The 26510-nt window shown below is 36.6% G+C and overlaps 1 protein-coding gene across 11 annotated transcripts in view; it reads left to right on the plus strand.

The window, feature by feature from the left end:
* LMBR1 (limb development membrane protein 1) overlaps window positions 1–26510 on the plus strand; it is a 155631-nt gene that overhangs the window by 42410 nt on the left and 86711 nt on the right. For 7 of the 11 annotated variants that reach the window (XM_041751956.1, XM_041751958.1, XM_041751962.1 and 4 more), the window contains 2 exons: window positions 16650–16753; window positions 19946–19990. In XM_041751956.1, coding sequence (XP_041607890.1) covers window positions 16650–16753; window positions 19946–19990 — 149 coding nt within the window. The remainder of the gene's footprint in view (window positions 1–16649; window positions 16754–19945; window positions 19991–26510) is intronic. The other 4 variants (XM_041751957.1, XM_041751960.1, XM_041751965.1 and 1 more) reach the window with 1 other exon arrangement.

Genomic DNA, 26510 nt, shown 5'->3' on the forward strand with positions numbered 1-26510 from the left:
TCCTTGCTGGTTGATTAAGGCACATGAGGACCCCAGAGTTCTGGGCAGCAGTATAAACTTCCAGTTCAGTGGAATAATTGTTATATCTCCTGGTGGAAACGTTCCTCCCTTTGGAGCTGGAGCCTCTAGATTAGCAGCACTAGTTCGCAAGGTTGTAGGAACAGGAGGCAAAAAGTTTGCTAGTGAGTCAGTAGGGATAATAGTGAGTGCCACCACTTCCAATTTCTACCCCTTGATTCCTGGACCTGTGAACCCTGACTGGGAGAAATACTACCATCTATTGAATATAGATTCAGGGCATATACAACCTCCTAGAGTACCTATCTTCAGCCCTGCGAGGTATTGCCACCTAGCTGACACTGTAATTGAGTCTTTAGAAGGACATTTCACCATTCTGTTGAGCCAGCTGCTTCAGGATGCATGACCAGTGAATTCCAGGGCATGGGCCCATTGTTCTTTTGTTGTGAAGCACTGCTGTGATGATGGTAGGCAAGACATTCTCAAAGTCCACAGATAGTAGTTTTGGCAGAAGCTTTGCTTTCAAGGCAAATCTGTATCCAGAGTAAGTGTCTGTTCCAGTAAGGACAAAATGCCGCCCTTTCCATGATGAGAGTGACCCATTTCAATCAACCCCCACCAGGTAGTTGGCTAATCTTCCCTGGGAGTGGTGCCATATTGAGGTCTCAGTATTGATTTTTGCTGCTGGCCAATTAGGCACTCAGTGGGAACCATAGCCCGGTGAGCCTAATGGGTAGAAGTGCACATTGCTGAGGCCATGCATCACCTCCACCCTAACACTTTGTTAATGAACCTATTGGATCTTGACAGGGGTGGCTGGAGAAAGAGGCTGACTGGTATCCATGGAACAGGTAATCCTATCCACTTGATTGTTAAACTCCTCTGCCAGGATCCCCCTTTGTTGAGGAGTCACATGGGACACAAATATCTTCACATTTTTTTTTTTCCCATTCAGAGAGTACTATCTGTATACCTCTGCCTCAGATTCCCTTGTTATCAGTTTTCCAATCATGTTTCTTCCTGGCCATCCAGCCAAATCACTGGACACAACCCATGAATGTGCAGTTATATGTCTGGCCTCCTCCTAAATAAGCAAGGTGAACAACTAGGTACATTGGGAGGATTTCCATTCACTGCTGTCCTTCAAGGATGTTTACAGCTGTCCACTCTGGGTGGTGTCTGCATATCATGTGGAATGATCTATAAACCAGTCCTGTGTCTTTTCTTCTCTCTGTCACCTGATGGTAGGGAACTCCCTATGAGGCCATAGGTGCAGGTTGGGGGAGAGAAGTAGTGTGGCAGGGGTGGAGACCATGGGCATTTGGGCCACTTGTTCAGGTAATTTACTTGCACCTTCAGGCCTGCTTGGGCCTGATCACGTATATACCACTTCCATTTGATGATAGAGTGTCACTATTGCATGTCCAGTGTTATAGCTTGGTGGGCCAGATAACACCCTGTTCATGATGGGCAGCTCCAGTCATGTGGTAACTTGGTGGCCAATGATCAAATGTTCACTCTGCTAAGGTCCAGTAACAGGCCAAGATCTGTTACTTAAAAGAGAGTTGCAGGGCTGTCCTTCAGGGATGTCCCAGGGGTGCTGTAGTGCTGCAAGGCTTTGCTCTAAAGAGCCCTCAGGCTCTGTGCTGTGATCCATCTGTAGTTCTTGCCAAAGGCTCCAAACAGCATCCCTGCTTCCATGGACACCTTAGGCACCATTGGATTTGTGGGGCAGAGGGCCTAAGTAGCAGAGCATCTTTACAGTAGCCTTTACTTGTGGCAGAACTTTCTTTTGTGGTTAACCCCACTGTAAACTGGCAGCTCTGAGGGTCACTTGGTAAATGGGTTAGAGTGGCACTCAAATGAGGAATATGATGAATATGTTACCTTCAAAATCCAAAGAAACCCATGGACTTTATGCCTCTCTTGGTTGTAGTAGGAGCCCAGATTCAGCAACTAATCCTTCACCCAAGAAGAGGTATGTCCACATGCCCCACAGCACTGGTCCCCTGGAAATTTCATTGACATAGAAGGTTATTGAATTATTCTTGGATTTATTCTCCACCCTCTGACATGAAAATGTCTTATCAATAAGTCTACAGTACCTGCTATGAGGCTTCTTGCTCACTAGATCTAGTCAGCAGTGTCATTAGAATGGTCCACTGTGATATTTTGTGGAAGGGAAAAGAGATCAAGATTCCCGCGAATTAAATTGTGCCATTAGGGCTGAAGAGTTGGAGTGCCCTTGAGGTAAGACAGTGAGGGTGCTCTGCTGGCCTTTCAGCTGAAAGCAAACTACTTCTGGTGGGCCTTATGGACAGAGATGGCGATAAAGGCATCTGTCAGGAGTCACACACCAGGTACTGGGGTATGTGTGAATTTATTCAAGCAGTGGCACCACATCTGGAACAGCAGCTGCAGTTGAAGTCACCACCTAGTTAGGCTTTAGTAATCTGTTGTTTTGGGGCTGTGGGAATCACCACTTCTGCATCTTTCAGATCCTTGATGGTGACACTAATCTCTGCATTTTTTTTTTCCTTCAGGGATGTGGCATGACTTTTGGTTTACTATTTTCCTCGTTAGAAGCAATTCTGGGGGCTTCATTTGGCATTGCCTACTGTCATAACCCTTACCACACAGATCAGGAGACCAGAGTAGGGATTCTTTTAACTGCGAAGTATATCTAATCCCTTATGCATCCCAGCACGAAGGATATTACCATAGGCTGGGTTTGGAGACCCACTGTGACACATGTGATACTTGAGCTCACACTCCATTGACTGACCTCCATAAGCCCTTGCTTTGAATGGTGGGCTGCAGCGATGTTTTGGGTCTCCTGGAATTAGTGTCAGTTCAGAGCCGGTGTCTAGTAGTCCCTGAAAAGTCTGATGACTTCCTTCCTCACCCCAGTGCAGTTGTAGCATCCACATTCATTTGTTAGTCATTGACTGTCTGATAACATTTATGAGATTTTCTTGAGTTGTTGTTTGTCTTTTTTTGTTAAGCCTCTGTGAATTTATGCCAAATTCTTTGAGGTCTCAGAATATGTCTGAAATTCTCTCGGTCTCCCATGGATCACTGCTTTAGTACTTTCACACTGGAATTGTTCAATAAAGATTCATTGTTGAGTGAATAAATGTTATTTGTTGTATCATTAGAAATACCTTGATAAGAAAGAGCTTAATTTGAAAAGAAATATAATGGCTTGTCCTATAAAATTGTCAGTGTGGATAGTTTTGATTGCTTGTGTCTTTAGTGTGTAAATTACATGTATTAGGCTAATGTATGTATTAATAATGCTTCAATATGTATAAACATATTTAGTTTGAATTTAATGCAGTGTCTGGACTTTGGATATGTGGATTTGAGATATTGCATGTTAACCAGATTACGTTGGAATGCCACTTGACTTTTCTGGGCCAGAACTTAGTAACATAAATAAATAAATTATTAACCTTAGTTCTAAATCTCTATCATGTAGCAGGATGTATCTCTGTCTACAATGGGAAAATGATTAAAATAGCTTGAAAACTGATGTACAAAAATGGTATTGGAGCTGGACTGAGAAAGAAAGGTAATCCTCTGATCCTTGACAAGTTTTAGCCCAGGGTCCTTGTCACTTGTCAGCCAGATGCTGTGACCATTGTTCACTTAGTGTGGGCATGACCTGCTGGCAGCTATAGTTATTGTAGGATGGCACAAAAAGAGGGCAGAGCTGACAAATTAAAATGGTAGCTAACATTTATATTGTCAATTTTATTGTTAAAATTGGAAAAAAGGGTAAAAAAAATGGACAGAAAAAAAGGAGATATCTATTTGTATTCACTTTCTTTGTATCTTGTTAAAAACTTAGCAGAAAACTGTATGTTGGTAAATTGAACACCAATAAAAATAAATTTATTATTAAAAACTTAGCAGAAAAATATGAAACTCTTCAGTTCCATAAATTGAAAAAGTGATATAAATGCTTAGTGGGTTTTCCTTTCGGGGTGATGGATATGTTTTGGAATGAGATGGAGGTAGTGGTAGCACAATATTGTGGATACACTAAATGCATTGAATTTTTACTTTAAGATGGTGATTTTATGTAATGTGAATTTAAAGTTAAAACTAAACAGGAATAAATCTTCGGAAGGCAGGAGATGATGGAGTTAAGTAGTAGCCTTAAATAAAGTCAGGAAATAATTCTTCGGTGTTTGAGGTATCCCCCCACTGGGTACCAATTTTGCTAAGCTATCCATACTCACTTATGAAACAGAGACACCAGTTCATAACATGATTGTCCAATTGACATTTAGCTTGTTAAAAGGTAACTGCAATGAACCTGACTAGTTTTTTCAAGGTATGGGTGTTTTATTTTGATTTTCTCACAGAAGTAGACAATATGCTATTAGTGGATATCATGAAGGGACAATACAAAATCCATCTTTATTTTATCCATTTTCAAGTCCTACAGAAGATTAAAAAAAATCTGACTTCTACATTATAAGTAATAAAACTTAAAGAAAAGAAAAATTAGTATCACATCTCCTTTTGTATAGGTATTAAATCAAAAGTCCTTAAGAAAGTTTAATATACCATTATTAATCATTACTAGTAGTTTCTGATTAATTGGTCTTAATAGTCATTTGTCACGATATGCATCACTATAGTTACTGGATATTAATGGAGGTTTATAGTATTAAAAATAAAACACAATCTAAGTGTTCAAAGTAAGAAATTTGCTTAATTAAATTTTGGTATATCCTAACAGTGGAGTGCTTTTTTGGCCATTATAGATGATGATCTAGGAGAGTATTTGTTGATATAAAAAGTTTTGGGGTGCTTGTATAATATTTCTACAATGGACATCTATTGCTTTTTATTTTTTATTTTTTCTATTTTTTTCTATTGCTTTTTATAAGAAAAATGTTGTATTAAGGTAAAAAGCTTCACAACTAAAGTTGTTTATTTTTTGTTTTTCTTTTAATAGAATCTGTTCTAATTCTGAGGTTCATGTAGTGCTTGCTATTCAAAAACAAACTTGTAGTCTTTCTCTAAGGCTTCTTTCTTTGTGGAATTTTTTTATTACATAACTCACTTTTTGTCAATTGGATTAATAAGTCTTCAATTCCACCGAAATACTGACTTTAACTTAGATTTCTCATTTTGGAAATTACTGAAAATGGCTAAACTCGGATTAATTTTGTGTTTTAAATTCATGAAGCTTTTGGTCTGTGTGATAAAAAGTGATAGATAATTTGCTTTATAGTATTGTATGTTGGATTTTGGAATGTTTTGTGACTCCAGCAGATGGAGCTAGAAGTTAATGCATCTTATGGGGATCTGGCAATATAGTTTGGTTTGGTTTTAAACTAAATATTCTAGAATTAGTAAAAAATCTTTAAGTTCAGATACATCTTTGGGGGATAGTCATAGGACATCTTTCAAAAAGGTTTTTACTAATTTCGACAAACTATAAGGTTTTTGAATTTTTTGTGTTATATTGAAGGATGTAATCTTAGTCTTTTGAAGAAGTGAAATTTGATTAATATTTCTTTTAATTTTATAAGTTAGTATATAGTCATATATAATACATTATATTATGTATATTATCCCTAATTTAAAATTCAGAAAGTTTCATCAAAATTATAGAATAATTCTTAATGGATATTTGTGTATGTATGTCTGATGTACGTTTGTAAAATGCTGGGGACTAAGTCCTACAAAGTTGCCAAGAGTATAATTACTACTTAGGAATTCCTATTCTGGTAAATAAACTTAATTTTTAGATTATTTAGACTTTGAACAAAAACTGGTTATTTATATAGATGATTATCTATATTGATTATAGATAAGACCATCAACTCTCAAATTTTTTGTGTTAAGTGAATATTTCTTGGAAAAATAAATATAGTAGAGGTTCTGTATCACATTAGGTCCCTTTCTACAATTGTGATTGTCAAAACCATTAACAGTAATGTTGAGTCTCCTGGAAAGGGGCAGTTGGGAGGGGAAACAATTTGAAACTGTGTGTGTGTGTGTGTGTGTGTGTGTGTGTGTGTGTGTATGTAGGTGTTATATGTACCTACATATATATAACATAAACACACATATATTACATACATATAAAGTTCACTGTGTAAAAGTATAAGTAAGCATCTAATTCCATGTCACACTAAATGAATTGGTATTCAGAATCTTTGTAATCATACTCTTCATTTTCTTGTTCTGCGGACATTGCTGCTTGTTCATATCTGTTGATACAGATTTCTTTATTTAGCTTTTCATAACTGTCTTCATTTTAAATGTGTAGGTTACTTAGTAGATACTTTTTCTGATTTGTGGACTTTTGTCCAAGGCAGATTTTTTTAAAATTTTATTTATTTATTCATGAGAGGCACAGAGAGAGAGAGAGAGAGAGAGAGAGAGGCAGAGACACAGGCAGAGGAAGAAGCAGGCTCCATGAAGGGAGCTTGATGTGGGACTTGATTCCGGGTCTCCAGGGTCATGCCCTGGGCTGAAGGCGGTGCTAAACCACTGGGCCACCAGGGCTTCCCCAGATTTTTATTTCTTTTGATTTTCAGAGAAAAATTTGTAACTTTCCTTGCATAAAAGGGACATATATGATTAGAAGGATGCATTCTGGAAGTATGTATATTTATGGCACAATAACAATTAAAAAAGTCCCCTCTGTGGTATGAATGATACATATTTCAAATTACAAAAACTAATAAAGTTTTCCCCCCATTATAAAAGTATAGTGGATTCTAAGCATTCAGGGGTTTATATTCATGGTTGCAACTACTTGGGAGCAAGCTTTGAGCTCCCTGCTAAGTGGGAATCTGTGATTTGGCTAAAGTTGGGATTTTAACTCTGTAGTCAGTGAGGTTGGTAAATAGAGTAAATGGTGTGGCTGATGGGAAGCCCAGCTAGTATCTGCATCTCAGTTTAGCTGGATCACCACTGGAACACCTCTGCCCTTAGGCATTTTGTTAGGCGGTTACCTAACAGGGATTTGGAGAATTTTGAGTTTCACAATGAGATTTAAATATGTTTTATTAGGGGATCCCTAGGTGGCTCAGCGGTTGTTTAGTGCCTGCCTTCAGCCCAGGGCGTGATCCTGGAGTCCCTGGATTGGATCTGCATCGGGCTCCCTTCGTGGAGCCTGCTTCTCCCTCTGCCTGTATCTCTACCTCTCTATCTCTGTGTCTCTCATGGATAAATAGATAAAATCTTAAAAAAATATATGTTTCATTATTTTTAAGGGTCTTTAGTTGCTCCTATAGAAAACTTACAATATGCAGAAAAGTAAGAATAAAATTTTAGTATATTCACACTGTTAGTAATTTGATGTATTTCTTTGTAGGTTACTTTATTTTTTGGCCATTGTAGTTTTCATATATTTTTAATGTGTGTATACAGGTTTTTGTTTTGTAAACTTTTTGGAGTGTAATTAATAAGACTAATTCTTTGGGAAAGGGTTGAGAGCTAATTTTAGTTGTAATTCACATTACTTTCTTGTCTTTATCTGGTCAAATTGTTGGTCCGCATTAGAATTTTTCAGTTGTTTGGAGCATTTGCATTATGTTAGATGGCTGGTGGGAGGCACTAACATTTGTTTAGTATTTGGTATGTTATTTCTCTTCTGTTCTTTATGAGAGCTTGATGAGTTATAGCTTATTTTATACACGAGGAAGCAGAATTGAAGTTCCTTTTCTAGCTCACATGTAGTTGATCAATGCAAACTTAGGCCAGTCAGACATAAAATGTCACTCAGACATCTGCCATCAGGACTGGGAAGGCTTTTTAAGTCATGAATAGTGTGAATGCCTCATTTTGTTAGAGGACATTATAGCACACAAAGTACATACAGTACATTCAGTGTTTTATTGAAGTTGGATTGGTTAAAACCTTTCCATACTTGGTGTTTTTTTTTTTTTTTAAAGATTTTATTTATTTGTTCATGAGAGACACACAGAGAGAGGCAGAGACACAGGCAGAGGGAGAAGCAGGCTCCATGCAGGGAGCCTGACGTGGGACTTGATCCCCGGTCTCCAGGATCATGCCCTGCACTGAAGGCAGCGCTAAACCCCTGAGCCACCCGGGCTGCCCCATACTTGGTGTTTTAAGAAGGCTTCGGATCTGTCTTAGTTTATATGTCCTTACATATAAACACATGTAGAAGTGCTTAATTCTGTTTATAGTGTCCTACAAACTGATCAGAAACTCAACTAATTTTGTTTTACACAGATGGATAGAATTAATAAGCTGTCATATTCTCAGTTTAAACATTTCCTTTAGTAAAATCTTATTAAACTGATTGCTTTTATTCAGCACATAATATTGACAAAATTCAAAATATACCTTTTTCATCTAGAATGTTAAGTGTAAGTAAGATCCATACAGTAATACACAAAGAACACAAGATCTTGGATCTAATCCCTTGTCTATCATTTGTAAGTTACGGAATTTGTGTGCATTTATTTAACTTCTTTTTAAAAAAAAGTTTGGTTTCTGAGTGAATTGAACAAGGGATCTCAAAGTTCTTTTCTGCTCCAAAATTCTGTTTTTATTCTTGGTGCATTAAAATAAAAGTAAACTTTTGCTTATTTTGAACAAATCTTAATTTCAGAATCCTACAAATGTATGTTTGCCCTGCTTTAAGTATTTTGTTAAGATAAAGAGATCTTTATTTAGACCATTAGAAACAGGAAGAAAGGTCCTTTTAATTTAAAGCAATTCTTTAGGGGGCAGCCCCAGTGGCTCAGCGGTTTAGCGCCACCTTCAGCCCAGCGTGTGATCCTGGAGACCCAGGATGGAGTCCCAAGTCAGGCTCCCTACATGGAGCCTGCTCCTCCCTTTGCCTGCATCTCTGCCTCTCTCTCTCTGTGTCTCTCATGAATAAATAAAATAAAATCTTAAAAATAAAGCAATTCTTTGGGAAGATTTAAAACTCGTACATTTTTTTTCTAGATGATTTTCTTTTTTTCTTTCAGAGTGTAAATTGAAAGTAGCAGGTATTGAATAGTGTAATAGGAGCTTAACAAAGTGAGGCTTTGCAAGGATTTCATAATTATGTTTAATATATTTTTAGGACACTTTTTAAAAAGATTTTATTTGAGAGAGAGGGAGAGGGAGCACACCAAGCAGGGAAGAAGGGCAGAAGGAGAGGGAGAAGCAGAAAAGACTCCCTGCTGAGCAGGGAGCTGGACAGGGGGCTTGATGATAGGACCCTGGGATTATGACCTGAGCTGAAGGTAGAAGCTTAACTAACTGAACCACCCACATGCCCCTAGGACACTATCATTTGATTAGAATGCACTTTCTAAATGTATCAAAGAATATAATGGGAGGGTATAGAAACAGGAGAAAAAAGAATAAGCCTGATGGTTTTGTGAAGTATCCTAGAGGCCCTCTGTAGAATGTGTACTGGAGCAGTTATATTTTAGGAATTTAGGGCAAGTGAGTAAAGAGAATGGATATTTTACAATAGGGAACAATTTCTTCTAGTAAGAGAAAACAAAGACGTAGGAGTTGAGGTTTAGGCTTTATTTTGTTGTTGAGTTGTGTGTTGAAACAATTTAAGAAAGGGGCAGGGACACCAATAAGGATTTGGGGGACACCTGTGTGGCTCAGTGGTTGAGCGTCTGCCTTCGGCTCAGAGTGTGATCCCAGGGTCCTGGGATTGAGTCCCGCATCAGGCTCCCTCCAGGGAGCCTGCTTCTTCCTCTGCCTGTGTCTCTGCCTCTCTCTCTGTGTTTCTCATTAATAAATAAATAAAATCTTTAAAAAAATATTTGGGAAGTCAACTTCAAACAGTGGGTAACTACAGGTTAAAAACAGTTTTAAAGATTAACAAATCCATGAGTACAGGGAGGAACGAATGAGTGCTCTGCTATGGTGTTTTATGCCAAGAGCAGTCCCTGTATTGTTGTTTTATCAAAAACAAAGGCTCAGATATGAAGTAAGAAAAATTAAGAAAATCAGTATTCAAGTGTTGGTAGAGGAACACTTTATTTATTTAATTTATTTTTAAAGATTTTATTTATTCATGAGAGACACACACGGAGAGGCAGAGACACAGGCAGAGAGAGAGAAGCAGGCTCCATGCAGGGAACCCGATGTGGGACTTGATCCCAGGACTCCAGGACCACTCCCTGGGCTGAAGGCAGGCGCTAAACCGCTGAGCCACCCAGGCGTCCCAGTAGAGGAACACTTTAAAAGCTACATGTAGTCTGGCGAAGATGAAGTAAGAGAGACTGTATATTGTCCTCTCACCTAAAACAACTATGTTTTCATGAAAACATAGGCACTGAAGAATTGCAGTTCAGGTTATATGAGTCCTGCAACAGCTTGAGGGTGCTGCAGGGAGGATGGGGGTACAGGCTATAGTTGAGGGGGCCAGGTAGCTGGAGGTTCTGGGCAGAGTGCTAGACAGGAGAGAGTTGCACAGAGAAACATCTTGTTTTACAGCTGGATAGAATTAATGGGCTATCATAATCTCAGTTTAAACATTTCTCTTAGTAGGATCCTATTGAACTGATGTTCTTTTTTTTGGGGAAAAAAAAGCTGAAATGAGGGTTTCATGAGGTTGCGTTCTTATTGGAGGCTCTGGGGAAGAATTTGCTTCCAGGCTTATTTTATTGGTTGAATTTGGTTCTTTGTGGTTGTAAGACTGAAGCCCTCCGTTTCCTTGCAGGTGCTGGTCTATGCCCTAGAGGCTGCCCACCTCTTATGTTTTTCATGTGACCCCCCCACCCCTAGCAAGAGTGGGTTGAGTTCCTCCCTGATTTACCCTTCCAGTGCTTCTCTCTGACTTCAACTGGAGAAAGTTCTCTGCTTTTAAAGGTTCATTGGGTAGGTTGTACCCACCTGGTTAATCTTAGATATCTGTCTTCCTGTATTAAGGTCCATAACCTTATTAGTTATATCTGGGGTCTTTTTGGCATTAATACTGGGTTGAACAGTGGTCCTCTTTTTCACACAACCCTCTCCGTTCGGGTCCATCTAGAACCTCAGAATGTGGCTTTAATTTGGGAATAATATTTTTGTGGATGTAATTAGTTAAGATAAGGTCACACTGGATTAGGATGGGCCCTAATTTATAGTAGTGTCCTTATAAGAGGATAAAACAGAGTCACAGACACACCTGAAGAAGGCTATGTGAAGACAAAGGTATAGATTGGAGAGATGCATCTATAAGACCAGACATGCAGCTATTAGAAGAGACAAGGAAGGATTCTTCCCTAGAGCCTTCAGAAGGGATATGGCTCTACTAATACCTTGATTTTGGATTTATAGCCTCCAGAACTGTGAAGGAACAAAATTTTGTTGTTGGAAGCCATCTAGTTTGTGGTATGCTGTTAGAGCAGCCCTAGAACACTAATAGACCATGTAACACTTTCACAGATTCCAGGGATTAAGATATGGACATCTTTAGGGGTACACTCTGCCTACCTTGAGTCTGCAGCTGAGTACAAAGGAAAGAAAAACCCATAATGAGAAGAAAAATAACTTAAAACTGGCTTTGAATTGACACAAATTCAGAATTGATAGACAAGAATATTTTCATGAAGTTGCATTCCTTATTGGAGGCCCTGAGGAAGAATTTGCTTCCAGACTCATTCAGGTTATTGGCTGAATTTTGTGGTAAAATATAAAAGTTTTATTATATATCTTTATTATTATTATTTTTTTATTATATATCTTTTAAAAAGATATTGACTGCTTAAAAAAATAGTAACAATGTACTGTGATTTTATAACATACACAGGTAAAATGCATGACAACAATGCTCAGCGGCAGAAGGAAAGATAGAAATACACCATTGGAAGGTTTTTATGCTGTACATGAAGTATTTCAAGTGGTAACTTGAAAGCAGATTGTGATGAATTAAGGTGTATGTGATAAACCTGCAAATAACACTAAAGTAGCTCAACAAGGAGATATAATCAGTAAGCAACTATAAGAAAAATTTTTAAATGGAATCATAAAAAATAGTTAATCCAGAGGAGCACAGAAAAAAGAAGAAAAAGGGAAGATAAATGGGACAAATAGAAAACAAAGAGCAAATCAATAGACTTACACCTGACCATACCAGTAAACATTGGTGATCTAAGCATTCCAAGTAAAAGACAGGGATTAGGGGCTCCTGCCTGGCTCAGTCAGAAGAGCATGCAACTCTTGATCTTAGGGTTGTGAGTTGGAGCCCCACATTGGGTGTAGAGATGACTTAAAAGTAAACTTTTAAAAAGGACAGAGATTATTAGATTGAATGAAAAGAAAAGACTCAAGTATATGCTGCCTATAGTAAATCCATTTTAAATATAAAGACACAAATAGGTTTAGAGCAATAGAAGAAAAAAGGCATAACATGCTGATTCTAATTAAAAGAAAACTGGAAAAGGTATATATTATTATTAGGAAAGGGTGTGGATTTTGCCAGGCATAAATAATGAAGGACTTAATTCATCAAAATATATGATATGTTCTTTAATGACAGTGAATTTAAATGGGAAATCACTAACAGAAACATAGTTAGAAAAGTCCTCAGTTAGGGGCACCTTGGTGGCTCAGTGGTTGAGCATCTGCCTTTGGCTCAGGTCATGGGGTCCCAGGATCGGGGCCTGCATCAGGCTCCGCCCGGGGAGCCTACTTCTTCCTCTGCCTGTGTCTCTGCCTCTCTCTGTGTCTCTCATGAATAAATAAGTAAAATCTAAAAAAAAGAAAATTCCTCAATTATTTGGTAACTAAATAGTAGGTCAAAGAAGAAATGAAAAGGGAAATTTGAAAATACTTTGAATTAAATGAAAAAAAAATAAAAGATTTGAAAATTTATAGCACTAAAATGCATGTTTTAGAAAATAAAAAAGGTCTCAAATCAGTGCCCACAGTTATTTAACATACACAGGTAAAATGCATGACAACCAGGGAGAAGACAGCAAATGAATACCAAATTAAGAAGATTGGAAATAAAAAAAGATAGGAGAATCAGTGAAATAGAAAACAGAAAAAATACAGAGAAAGTGAGATGAATAAAACTGATAAAGGTGCAGCCAGGTTGACTAGCAAAAAAAAAGAGACAGCAATTACTAATATCAGGAATGAAAGAGATGACATCATTATGGATTTTACAGGTATTAAAAGGATAATTAGTGCACATTGTGAACATCTTTAGGCCAGTGTCACACTTTAGAGAAATGGAAAAAATTGAAAGGCAAAAACTACTAAAGTCTCTCAGATATTGTAGAAATGCTACAATAAAACTGTAGGCCAAGAAGACTTGACTGTCAGTTCTACTAAATATTTAAGGAAGAAGCAATACTAATTCTACACAGGCTCTTTCAGAAAATTGGAAATGAAGGAATAATTCCTAATTCATGGTGCCCAGAATTACCCTGATTCCAGAACTAGACAGACATTACATGAAAAGAAAATTACAGGGGATCCCTGGGTGGCGCAGCGGTTTGGCGCCTGCCTTTGGCCCAGGGCGCGATCCTGGAGACCCGGGATCGAATCCCACGTCGGGCTCCCAGGTGCATGGAGCCTGCTTCTCTCTCTGCCTCTCTCTCTCTCTCTCTCTCTCTCTCTGTGACTATCATAAATAATAATTTTAAAAAAAGGCCATTTAAAAAAAAAGAAAATTACAGACCAATATCCCTTATGAATATATTTGCATAAATTCTTTTTTTTTTTTTTTATTTATGATAGTCACAGAGAGAGAGAGAGAGAGAGAGAGGCAGAGACACAGGCAGAGGGAGAAGCAGGCTCCATGCACCGGGAGCCCGATGTGGGATTCCATCCCGGGTCTCCAGGATCGCGCCCTGGGCCAAAGGCAGGCGCCGAAACGCTGCGCCACCCAGGGATCCCTATTTGCATAAATTCTAAACAGAATTTAGAAAATCAAATATAACTATACAAAAAAGAATAATACAGTATGACTTTTGAAAAATCAGTGAATGTAATTTCAATATTCAAACACTAAAAAAGAAAAGTCACCACAATACATGCAGAAAAAGCAGAAGAAAAATTGAATATTCATTCTTGATAAAATCTCTTCGCACAATATGCATGAAAGGGAATTTCTTCATCCTAATAAAAAGCATATATAAAAACCCTACAGGTAACATTGTGCCTAACAGTGACAGACTGAATGCTTTTTATCTATGAATAGAAACAGGGCAAGGATGTCCCCTCTCATCACTTCTATTCAACTTTATTGTGGTGATTTTTAGAAAGTACAGGACATTGAGGTTGGAAAGGAAAAAGAGACACTGTCTCTATTAACAGATGATATGGTTGTCTATATAGATATTGTGATGGGACCTATTATTAAAAAACTATTAGAAGCAATAAATGAATTTGTAGGGTTGCAGGATACATGATAAATATACAAAAATCAATTGCCTGTCTCTAAACTAGCAACAAATAATTGGACATTGATTAAAAAAATGCCACTTGTATACAGTAGCATTAGAAATATGCTTAGGATGCTTAGGGATGTGTGAGACTATACACTATAAACATAAAACAGTGCTGACAAAAATAAAAGAATGCCACAATAAATGGGAGATACACTGTGTTTATGGATTAGAAGACAATGTTAAGATGTCAGTTCTCCCCAGATTGGTCTATTGATTCAGTGCAATCTCATTCAAAATCCTAGCAGGCCTCTTTTTTTTTTTTTTTTTGGATAGAAATTGAAAAGCTGACCTGAAATTCAGATTGGAATTCAAAGGACTTAGACTAGCCAAAACAACTTTGAAAGAGAACAAAATTGGAAAACTTACTACCCAACTTGAGGATTGTTTTAAGGCAGGGTAGTCAAGATGGTATGGTATCTGCCTAAAGATAAATAGATCAACTTGATAGATTAGAGATCCTGGAATATATCTACACATATATTGTCAATTTACTTTCAGTGAAGGTGCAAAGGCAGTTTGGTGGAAAAAGGGTGTTCTCTTCTACAAATGGTGTTGGAGCAATTGGATAATCAAAGGGAGAATATGAACTTCAGTCCATACCTGGCACCATATACAGAAGGTGACCCAGAGAGGTCATAGATGTAAATATAAAGCTTAAAATATAATCCTTATAGAAGGAAACATAGGAGAAAGTCTTAGTGTTACTGGGCTAGACCATAATTTCTTGGGTAAGATGTCTAAAGCATGATCTATAAAAGAAAAAATTGATAAATTGAACTTTGTCAAAATTAAGAAATTTTGTTCTTTGAAAGATACTTATTAAAAGGATGAAAAGACAACCTACAGATGGAGAGAAAACATCTGCAAATTATATATTTAATAGAGGACTTGTATTCAGAGTATATAAAGAACTTGCCAAACTCAACAATAAGTAAACAATCTAATGACACTGGGCAACAGACTTGAAGAGACTCTTCACCAAAGAAAATATAAATGGGTGGCAGATAAGTTCATGAAAATGTTCATGTCATTCTTTATTGATCAGGGAAATGTAAATTAAGACAGTAAGGAAATGCCACTGTACACCTGTTAGAATGGCTGAAACTGATAAGACTGTTCATCCCATATTTATGGTGAAGACAGAGAGTTTTGTATTTTGTTTGTTTCTCTAACTCCTGTCTTGGAACAGCATCTTCTAAATAAGGGCGATGAAAGCACATCAGTTGCCTGTTTTCCAAAGCACTGAATGATAATTGCATATGATAGATTGAATTTATGCTTAACATGATTTTTAACTCTTGATTTTATAAATATTATAAGCATTATTTTGAAAATTGTCTTTAAATTTGCATGTTTTACCTCTAAAAGTTGTAAGATGTTTGGCCAAATATAATCCCAAAGACAAACTTAAAGTCTTCTTTATCTAAATCTATTTTTATTATCATCCTAGTAGCTTTTTATTGTGATTTTATAAGAGTACAGAATGTGCCAGAAAGGGAAAAGGTGATATGAACTTGCCTGCCTCTCTTACATTTTCTTTCCAACTTAGAATCGCTTACTGAATCTTCTATGATATAGTGGTTTTTAAAAATCCCAGGAATTAACTCTGCCCCTGGCAGGCTCTGCAACTTTACCTAAGTTATATAACCAACCTCTGCCTCTGTCTTGTGGTGGGATTACTATGAGGCATTTGTATAACATTGGTAAGTCACTCAGAATAGTACTTGGCACAGAAGGACTCGATAAATGCTAATTGTTATCTTTAGTGTTTTTATTAGGCTTTTTAAGGTTTTTATTAGGCAAATGATATTATGCATGTAAAATGTCTAGTAGAATATCTGGCATTAAGTGCTCAATAAATGCTAGTGACTAATTTAAATATTCAGGTGCCATATGTCTAAAGAGACTGTGTTTTTGGATCTCTGCATTTGTCATATCTTTGGTGAATTTGTTTTAGAACATGAGGAAAAATATTTCTAGTTTCTGTATTGGCATTTCCTAATAGGTACAACTTACAAAGTTACAGAAATTTGGATGTGTAATTATTTTCTCATTTCTAAGTTTAGGTGATTTGTTAGGTCACTCTCTTGAAGTTTATGTTTTTATTATGAAAAAGTCTAGATCTTTAAAAAAAAGTATAGATCTTTGACTAATATTATAATTTAGTAATTTCTTTTGACATGGCCTGTCTCTGATCTTTCTTCTGTTTTTGTTACCTCTTTATAGGTTTGTGGAATCTTGCTTCTCTCTTTTCCAACCTTTGTTTATTTGTGTTGATGCCCTTTGCCTTTTTCTTTCTGGAATCTGAAGGTTTTGCTGGCCTGAAAAAGGTAAGTGAATCATATTTTGGAATTAAATTTGTTGAATTAAGAAGTCCATGTCAAAAACAAAAAAAAGTCCATGTCATTCATGTTGAGCTACTAAAAGCAGGCTTGAACAACCACTTGACTGGAGTATAAAAAGTTTAATTAGTAATAACATCTTATTAATATTAATCGTGTTAATAATATTAATAAAAAATAAAATTAATAAAATTGCATATTGAATGATTTTGTGTGTCCACAGTGCAGAAATCATCTTCTGGCTTTTGAATGTTTTTATAGTACATTCAAACTTGGTGGAATATTTGTAGAGAATAAAGCTGATAAAATAGCTGTTTTTCCTTTCTTAGGGTCTCTCATTTAGTTTAAAGCAGGACATGAACTTCTCAAAATCTTAAAACATATCTTGATGTAAAAGTTATTTTACATCCAGTATTTTGGAGAGTGGCATTTATAAAATCAGATGTCCTCCTTTAGATAGTCACGTTCTCAAGGTACTGTGAGTTACTGATCTTAGTAAATATGGGACGTTAGAAGTGAACAAAATAGGAGACTTTGCAAGAGCATCTTAAACAATCAGTCCATATTGTATCAGTGGCAGTAGCTTCATCTGTCTTTGAATATAACATTTTAAAGTAAAATGAATGATGTTTAATGATATTTTTGTTTTTAGCTTGTGGAGGTCTTTGCTATAAACATTTGGAAAATAATACAAAGATTTAAGTAGTTAATACTTTTTGTGTGTTTAATGTGTTCTTGGTGTTACAGTTTATTTATAGACACATTAAATCTTTTTATTTTTATTTTTTAAAAATATTTTATTTATTTATTCATAAGACACACACACACACACACAGAGGCAGAGACACACAGGCAGAGTGAGAAGCAGGCTCCATGCAGGGAGCCCAATGCAGGACTCAGTGATCCCGGGACGATCCTGGGACTCCAGGATCACGCCCTGGGCCGAAGGGAGGCGCTAAACCGCTGAGCCATCCAGGGATCCCCTCATTACACCTTTTTAGTTGTTAGTTCTATTTGTATTGTGATATATGAAGTGAAAGGATGCCTTTGTATCTTATTCTTGAATAATACTGTAATGACAATTCAATAAGTTTGGCAAGGGAAGCTGTAAACTGTGAATTTTTATTACTTTTTATTTCATATAACCTTTTATACTTTTATACTTTTAACTTTTATACTTTTTATTTCATATAACCTTTTATAGGTACTTAGGAATGAAATTTTTCAGTCTCACATTTTGACAGGTCTTCTAATTTTAAACCTTAAGTACAGCATTTTTTAGATCTGTGCATTGAAGGATGCCAGGAAAGAGTCACTGAGAGGTGATAAAGTGTTGTTTTAGTGGATGCACCTTTTTACTTTCTAGATACTATTCCATACTTGAATAGTTTGAACTTGAAAATTCAGAGTTGATTTCACATATAGTAAATGTACTGAGATCAGAATGAATCATTGTGTTTGGCAGACAAATCTGACATTGAGAAAACTGGCTTTGATGTATTGGAATTGTTTTTTTTTTTATCATGATGTATTTAAATTATTTAGGTCATCTGTATAGTGTGAAAGAATTGTGTAGTTTCAGTTTAGAAACCTCTTTTGAGTGTTTATGAATTCTTGAAAAAATTATAGGAGTTTTGCTGAAAGGGATTCAGCACAAACCTTCCTTTTATAAGGAGAAAACTGAGGTCCAGATATATTAAATGTTATTAAGTTGTCTATGGACCACATATGTACAATTCCAGAACTGGTACTAAAACCCAGGGTCACTTTTAGCCTTCCCAAAGTGGTTGTGTTCTTCACATGTCAGCACTGTGGAGAGTTTATTGAGGCTGACCAAGTGGATGAAGTGGCCAAGGACAAATGGGGCTGGGGCAGGAAGGAGGACTCTATGACCTCCTGGCAGAGGAAAGAAGCAAAGGAGACTGCTGAGCAGGCCCTGTCAGAAGGCAAGGGAACAAAAGGAGTGTGATCTTCTGCAAGACAGTTTCTAGAACAATGGAACGTAAAATAGTATGTTAAAGAGGGCTAGAAAGAATGAACATCAAGAAGTGAGAGCATTGGAGACACTTGAGAAAGCTATTTTTTGTATAATTTTAGAGCCAAAGCTTTTGATGGATATTCATTTAACAGAGTTTTACTAAGTACCTACTAGGAACTAAGTATTCTACTATAGGACCTTGCTGGGGACAAAATTGAAAAGTCAGGACTCCTGCCTTCAAGGGATAGACAGAGGAAGAAAGAAGAGATGCAGTCGAATAGGACACAGTATGATGAACTTTTATACAGCCAGCTGTGATGGGAGACACTGAAAGGAGTGGAGGTCTTGATTCGCCCGGGAGATTGGAGAGGGCTTTGTAGGAGGAGTCTGCCTGCACTTGAGCTGAGACTTGAAGGATGAGCAGGCTTTTGCTGGAGTGTGGAATTCCAAGCTTGAGCAAAGGTATAGATTCTGACTGGATTGAGGGAATGGCTGACACACAGCTATAGAATAGAGAATTAGTTGAGGGATCAGGGTACATGAAAGCTTGTTGGGGTCACATCCTGGAGGCCTCAAATGCTCTGCAAGTTAGTTTGGATTTTGTGTAATATATAACAGGGAGTTGACAAAGGATTTTCGAAAAAGATTTTTACGTATACTGATTTATTTAAGTATAGAGATAAATATACATGTCAGAGTTTAAACATATGTGAAACACTGTGTTTTGTAGAGATAACAGCATACTGAATCAATCATACACGTAGTCCTGTTAAACAGTATGGCAACATATGTCACTAACATTGCTGTGTTGATGTTTGCTTTAAATATGCATATTGTTCTTTCATCCTATCTCAATCTCATGTGTAATCTTACCAAGTACAAAAACAATTGATAAAGCTCAGGGTTAAGTGTATTTTCATATTTGGTAGTATACGTGTCACCATCTAATTTATACTTTTTGTAATTTATAAAATTCTAGTTATTAGTTATTATTAGTTTATTAGTTAAACAGGTTATTTTAAAAAACAGTGTGTGTTGTAGACTTGTCTCCAAATTGTTTTCTTCCGTTGTTATGAACTAACCAACTAGAAGAGGGAATTGGCTACACGTAACTGGAGCAGAATTACCAACTATCTCTAGAATAAAAACAAACAGACAGAAACCCCAGTGACCTGTCACTGTTCTCTTGTTCCCCCTTGTAGACTAAAGTCCAAGGGGAGAAGCAGCTTGAGGAAGGACACAAGAAGGTAACTGAAGACATGTCACACCTACACCTGTATAGTAGTCTTTTTTCTTAGTTTTTTACTTCTAGTCTCTTTATACACATTTATTTTATTATTATTTTTTAATAAATTTATTTTTATTGGTGTTCAATTTGTTAACATACAGAATAACATCCAGTGCTCATCCCGTCAAGTGCCCACCTCAGTGCCCGCCACCCAGTCACCGCCACCCCCCACCCACCTCCCTTTCCACCACCCCTAGTTCGTTTCCCAGAGTTAAGAGTCTTTCATGTTCTGTCTCCCTTTCTGATGTTTCCCACTCATTTTTTCTCATTTCCCCTTTATTCCCTTTCACTATTTTTTATATTCCCCAAATGAATGAGACCATATAATGTTTGTCCTTCTCCGATTGACTTCTTTATACACATTTAAAAGAATATTCTTTTCTAAGCACATCTTTGACTATGTTAGTCTCCTCAGAATCCCTCAAGATCACCAGCTCCATTCCGTGATCTCAGAGGGACTGATGTGTTGGAGGACTGTAGGGTACAATGGATATAGCCAGTCCAGGTGATTTCCAAACTCAGTAAAGGATGGAAATTTCTAGGAGGGCAAGGAGACAGAGCTCAAGATGGTTGATTGCCATTTGTCTGACTTGTGTGGTTGGACAATGATTGGGAGTTGTAGGAACCAAATGAAAGAACTTGGTCTTTAAAGCTATTTAGAGGAGGCAAGGGAGATGGGGCTGTAGCCTGGAGACAGAAGAGGCAGAATGATTCTGCTCTTTGTGCACTGAGAAGGGGCCTGTGGCAGAGAGATGGTCAATGAGGGTGCTAGGGTGAGAAAATTTGCCTTAGAGTCTCATGGGCTAGGCTAGTTTTTTCATCTGGACCTCAGGTTCTTTTTCTGTAAAATGGTATAGTAATGATCGTTACCTTACTGTATTATTTAAAGGATTAAATGAGAGATTATTTTTGTAAAATACATGGCCCAGGAGATGTTAACTATTAGTACCATAATTCTAGAGCTTAATGCATTTCACTAATAAATGTTCTATGGGATTGTCAGAAAGCAACTGAACACGGCACAGTTAGTTCTTAATTATTCACATATTATCTTCAGCAATTTTAAGGTTTCAAATTACTTTTCCCATTTTGAAATGGTATGGATTAAAGCAAAATCAAACCTGCTTGAAGATAAGGTGCATTCTAGACCCTATTAGAATTGTTTATTTTTTTATTTTTTAAAAAAGATTTTATTTATTTATTCATGAGAGACACAGAGGCAGCGACATAGGCTGAGGGAGAAGCCAGCTCCCTGCGGGGAGCCTGATGCGGGACTTGATCCCAGGACCCCGGGATCATGACCTGAGCCGAAGGCTGATGCTCAACCATTGAGCCACCCAAGTGCCCCATAGAATTGTTTAGAAAGCTTTAAAATTAAGGTAATTGTGATGTATTTTAAATACTCAATTTTTCAGTTTTAAAATCAATTACATGAAAGTTCTAAGGGTTATTAGTATTGCATGGTTAAGTCTTAAATGAGTAAAGTATACGTTTAAGCCTTTCATTGTTACGCCTTTCTCTAATATAAGATCTTAGGAGTTGACTTGGGCAGGTTTTGCATAACATTTGTTAAGATCTATAGTACTGTACACAGTGTTGTAGACTGTATCCCAGACTTTAACTGCTGCCTCATTGAGGCAAATGTATCACAGACAGTCATTGACATGCTTAAAACTGACATGCTTAAAACAACTGACTAGCAAGGATTTCCTTTGTGTATATCCTTTAAAGCTCTTTGCTCATTGGTTACATTAGACACATCTAGTTCTGAAGGGATATTGAAGAGGGCTTAGAAAACCCTTCTAATTGGTAGATTCAGCACAATGATTTGAGTAATGACAAACTTGAAATATGGTTAAGTTAAATTTCTTTTTTATTCCTTTGGCCACCCTCCTGGTGCTGTTTTACTATGTCTAAGTCTGGTGGAGTCCCTAAGTGGCATATGGCTCCACCATACTCCCATTGATTCCCCTGGGCAATCGATTTTAAAACAGCCCCTTGCATATTGTGCCGAGACGCGGAAATTGGCCACTAGCCATGGGCGGATGCAGAGCTTGAATTGAAAATCAAATTAAGCAGAATTCTCTACTTAGTTTTTAATTAAACCACTATGTTAATTCAAACAGGACATTTTAGGCCTGGGGGGTTGACCATGCCCTTTTAAGGGCCTTAAATAAGCCTTTCTTCTCTCTCCTTACCATCGTGCATGTTTCTATTTTATTAGGAACATCTCCTCACTATTCCCATTCTTTATATACTCAAGGGTAGGAGAATGTAAATGGTTTGATAAAACAAAATTTTTTTTTAGTAAGAAGGTAACTTTTATCTTGGAACTCTTACTTATTAGCACTTAAATGTTTATCAAATTTATCTTATTTCTCAATCACCTGTATGTATTGTATCAAGCATTGTGTATATTCATGTGTGTTTGAACCAGATCCCATGCTTGCATCTTAATGTTTGCTTCAATTCTGATAAAAAAGGTTGCGTCTGCTGGGTTTTGTATTTTGTGATGGAGATGCTTTCTCCACTTTTTATCATGGTCACTCAATCAATACCAGAGTATGAGGATATTGGGGCCAATGGCACTGTTGATCCTGTCACACCTCAGATCAGTTGAGTGGTTTTTTCTTACCATTCTGCCTCAAGAGAGACCTTATGTGGGATGATGTCAGAAGATGTTAGCCGATTGCATCGTGAATTCTGAAGGTCTAACTGCTGGCCAGGGTTTAGATAGGAGTTAGGAATATATTTGTTTCATATTATATTTTAACATCTTACTTTGAGTTTAGATGTTATAAGGCAAAAATTCAACAATTTAATGAAAGTGAAAAAAATATAATCAGTGACAGATTCATTTACAAACCAAAGATGTTTCTGGGAGTAATTTTATATTGTGACTCACCTTAATGCCTATCTTTGATTTGAAGTCTTGGCATAAAATTTAATATAAACGACAGCAACATCCTGACCAATTATCCAAGCTATCCAGACATCCCCAAATGTCCAGAACATAGCACACAGTCTGTAGGATTAAGAGGTTAACTCCTATAACTTCAAACGAAGTGCTTGATAATAAAAGCAAAAAGTACAGAATTTGAGGTAACTTCCTTTCTTAATTAATTAGACTGACCAGGTGGAAGCGAAGAGCCCGGTGCTGGTGCTGGGAAGGCCTATAAAGCTGAGCACTGTGACAGCACAATGGAGGAGGAACAGAGATTGCTTTAATATGTTTCTATCCTGTGTCACAGTGTGAAATTGTCCTGGTTTATGTCCCTTTTGGCAAACTTACATAAAAGTGACCTTGTACTGTATTTTATGACCAGATGACTTTTTCCCCCCAGTGGCTAATTTGTATCAGGCCTCCATCTGAGAGAGACACAGAAATGAGTAGGAAGTCCAGCTTGGTCTCAGGGAGCTTTCATTGCATTCTTTCATTATTTTTGCTCGTTTTTGCCACTGATCATCCATAAATTGTTGGACATGAGTGAATAAGGAAGTGCTGCTTAGTGTTAGCGGCACATGCGCGTATTTGGCCTGGTTTTTGTGGGTGAGAGGAAATCACATACAAAAAGGAAGACTCCTGCTGGGAACCTTGCAAGGAAATTTACCTTGGGTGCGTTTTGATCTTGGGGTTTATTACAGAAATGGAGTCATATCTCACTAACTATTGTTATGTGTTAATTTGATTTTCCCAACACCTTCAAGAAAATCATTCAGTAATTTATTAATAGAATTCCTCTGCCCTCCCCCACTTGAGGGCACTCGTTGTTTTACAGAGAAACAATATGGATAAGAATGGTTATTTTTAAAACATTTGATTCTGGTAGCTTTGTTATGCTCAGGGTTCCTTTTGGAATTGTTAATCTACTGTAAAAGGCGTGGTTGTAGTGATTTATTGAAGTTTGGCATATGAGATCTCAAAGATGTATTAACGCATTTGAGGAAAAAATACATTTATTTTATGTCAAATTATTTGAATTTATAAAGATTTTGAATTAAAAATTATTTAGTTTTTGAAGTGGTCCTAATTTGGTCACTGTTCTCAGTACAGTTTGCGTATTGGAGGGAACTAAATTATAATTTCAGTAGCAGTAACTGTTATTGTTTAATAGCCGTGTTTAAAAGGTATCACTTGTTCATGTATACTTCATGATGATGTGATATGTTGAATTGGACTGTTATATAGCACTTCCATCTTCCTGTCCATCTATCAAAAAATGAGAAATTTCTGCTCTAACGCTAGATTTTCTCTTTATTTGCATAATAATATACAAATTGTGAGCTTTGATATTTAGAATACCTGACTTAAGTCCTGACTCTTCCCCTTCCTAACATGGGACTCCAGGCGTGTTTCTGGCTATGTCTGTAAAATGGGCTGCGGTACTTCCTCTGGGGTTGCTTTGGGCCTTGTTTGCCTCACCCACTGTATGAGACACAGTAGGAGCAGCCATTCTAGTAGGTGCTTAAATGTATTGGCTGTGTGGAAGTTGAAATGAAACATCAGGAAAATTTGTGTAGGATTATTTTTTATGTATGATAGCAAAGCTACATACAAGAAATTATAATGGTATTGGGATAGCTTTATTTACTCTTTGAAACAGAAACGGCTCTATCTTGTAACAGAAGTTGTAAAAAAATAGTATGTTTAATAGGTAACTAAACTTCAAACTTTATTTTATATGATGATTAAATTATTAACTAAAGTCATATAATTCAGGGTTCTTTGTTAAAAGAGGAAAAGTTTTTGTATGGAGGAAATAAAAAATAATCAGGTTCAGATTTTAAAGTAATTATATTCTTAATTAAACTGGCCTCTACTACTTCAATATTCATGAAACGATTTTATGGAAATAATCGTTGTCAATTAGAGTCTCTTTTCCAAAACTCTTTTTTGGGGGGAGACTTGAAAACTCTCTACCCTTGGTTGGAATTAACTTTATTTGAAAGTTAATTTAATGTCTGATTTCATGTGACTAGGGAGCTGCTTATAGTTATGGCTCATATGGCACATACACACAGGTCCACAGGATGGCTGGAGTTGGGACTATTAAAATCTTCTGTTTGTCATTTAAAATTATATTTATTTGTCTATAAAATAATTTATTCAGAATGTCACAATGTTAATCTTCTGATCTTTATTAAATATTTGCCAGTATATAGCTGAAACTTGGTATATTACTTTAGCAACCCATTTATTTGGCCTGTTTGTACCAGAAATAAAAGTTGCACAGTCAGATAAATCAAAGGCAATTAGATTGTTTGATAGTTTTGACATTAGGGAATATTTTAGGTTGTGATCTATCTACTTTTCTTTAAAAGCGGTTATATTACTTAAAACTTTATTGGTTTGCACTTTCTGGTAAGCAAAGTAAGTTCTCATCCAAAAAGACAAGTTCTTACTGTTCTAGAATGATTGAATTTTAAAGCACTGAATTGTCAGAAGTATATATATATAAATGTATGCTCTTTTAGAGTTTGAGAATAAGATCGGGCAAAAACTGAAAAAAATAAGGCTCTATTAACAGAAGAAAAAGTTAGAATTAAATGTACTGAAATGACCAGTTTATAGAAAACATTTCCTGTTATCTTTTTTAGAATACAAAGATGAAATTTGAAGTTGTTTAGGATGCTAGATTGAAATACTTGTATACTTTTGTATTTTGGTTGGGATTACTTGATATTTAATGTTTCTCTTTACACATTAATTAATGAGTATTTTTATTATAAGCAGTTGATTTTTAAAAGACTTGGAAGGGGCTTAATACTTTTAAAGCTTTTTGAGTTATCAGAAAGAATTATCTGACCTCTTGATGATTTTTGTTTTCTTCTTAAATGCCCAGAGTCAAATTACATTCTGATTTTTTTTAGAAGAGGTGTAATGAGGTACCTTATCTTGTAATAAGAACTTAGTGTGTTAGATAACTTAAAGATACCTGATTTACTATTATGAATAACTTTTAAGTGTTCTGAATGTTCCTCTTCTTTTTTTCCATTAACTTGAGGCTTCATCATTTTTTACTTGGATTACTTAAACCATTGCCCTACTATTTTTTCTGCTTCCAGTTTCCTTCCTATACAAAGTAATCTTCACTTTGCCTTCCAGCATTGTTTTCATAGTGATATTTTGTAATTCACTTCCACGAAATATTTTGATAGCTTTTAACTGTCAACAAAATGAAGTCTAAAATCTGTAATATTAAATCTACAACTCTGGAAATTTGGCTTCTTTGTCTTTTAGGCCACGCTTTTCAGGAGGCTCCCCCATTCTCCAAGCTATATCCCACTGAGCTCCTCACCTTGCCCAGCACATTCCAGGTGCTTTCACCACCTCCTGTCTTCATGTGGTATTCTGCTTGGGAATACCACTTCTCACTTCCAGTTGGGATCTGTCTACCTCCTGGTGCTCCTTAAGTCTTTTCGGTGGGCCTCCTTTGTAGTGACTTGCTTCCTCCCCCTACAATAGGGATTATAATTAT

Source organism: Vulpes lagopus, chromosome 4 (assembly GCF_018345385.1).
Source record: "Vulpes lagopus strain Blue_001 chromosome 4, ASM1834538v1, whole genome shotgun sequence".
In the NCBI taxonomy this organism is placed as follows: domain Eukaryota; kingdom Metazoa; phylum Chordata; class Mammalia; order Carnivora; family Canidae; genus Vulpes; species Vulpes lagopus.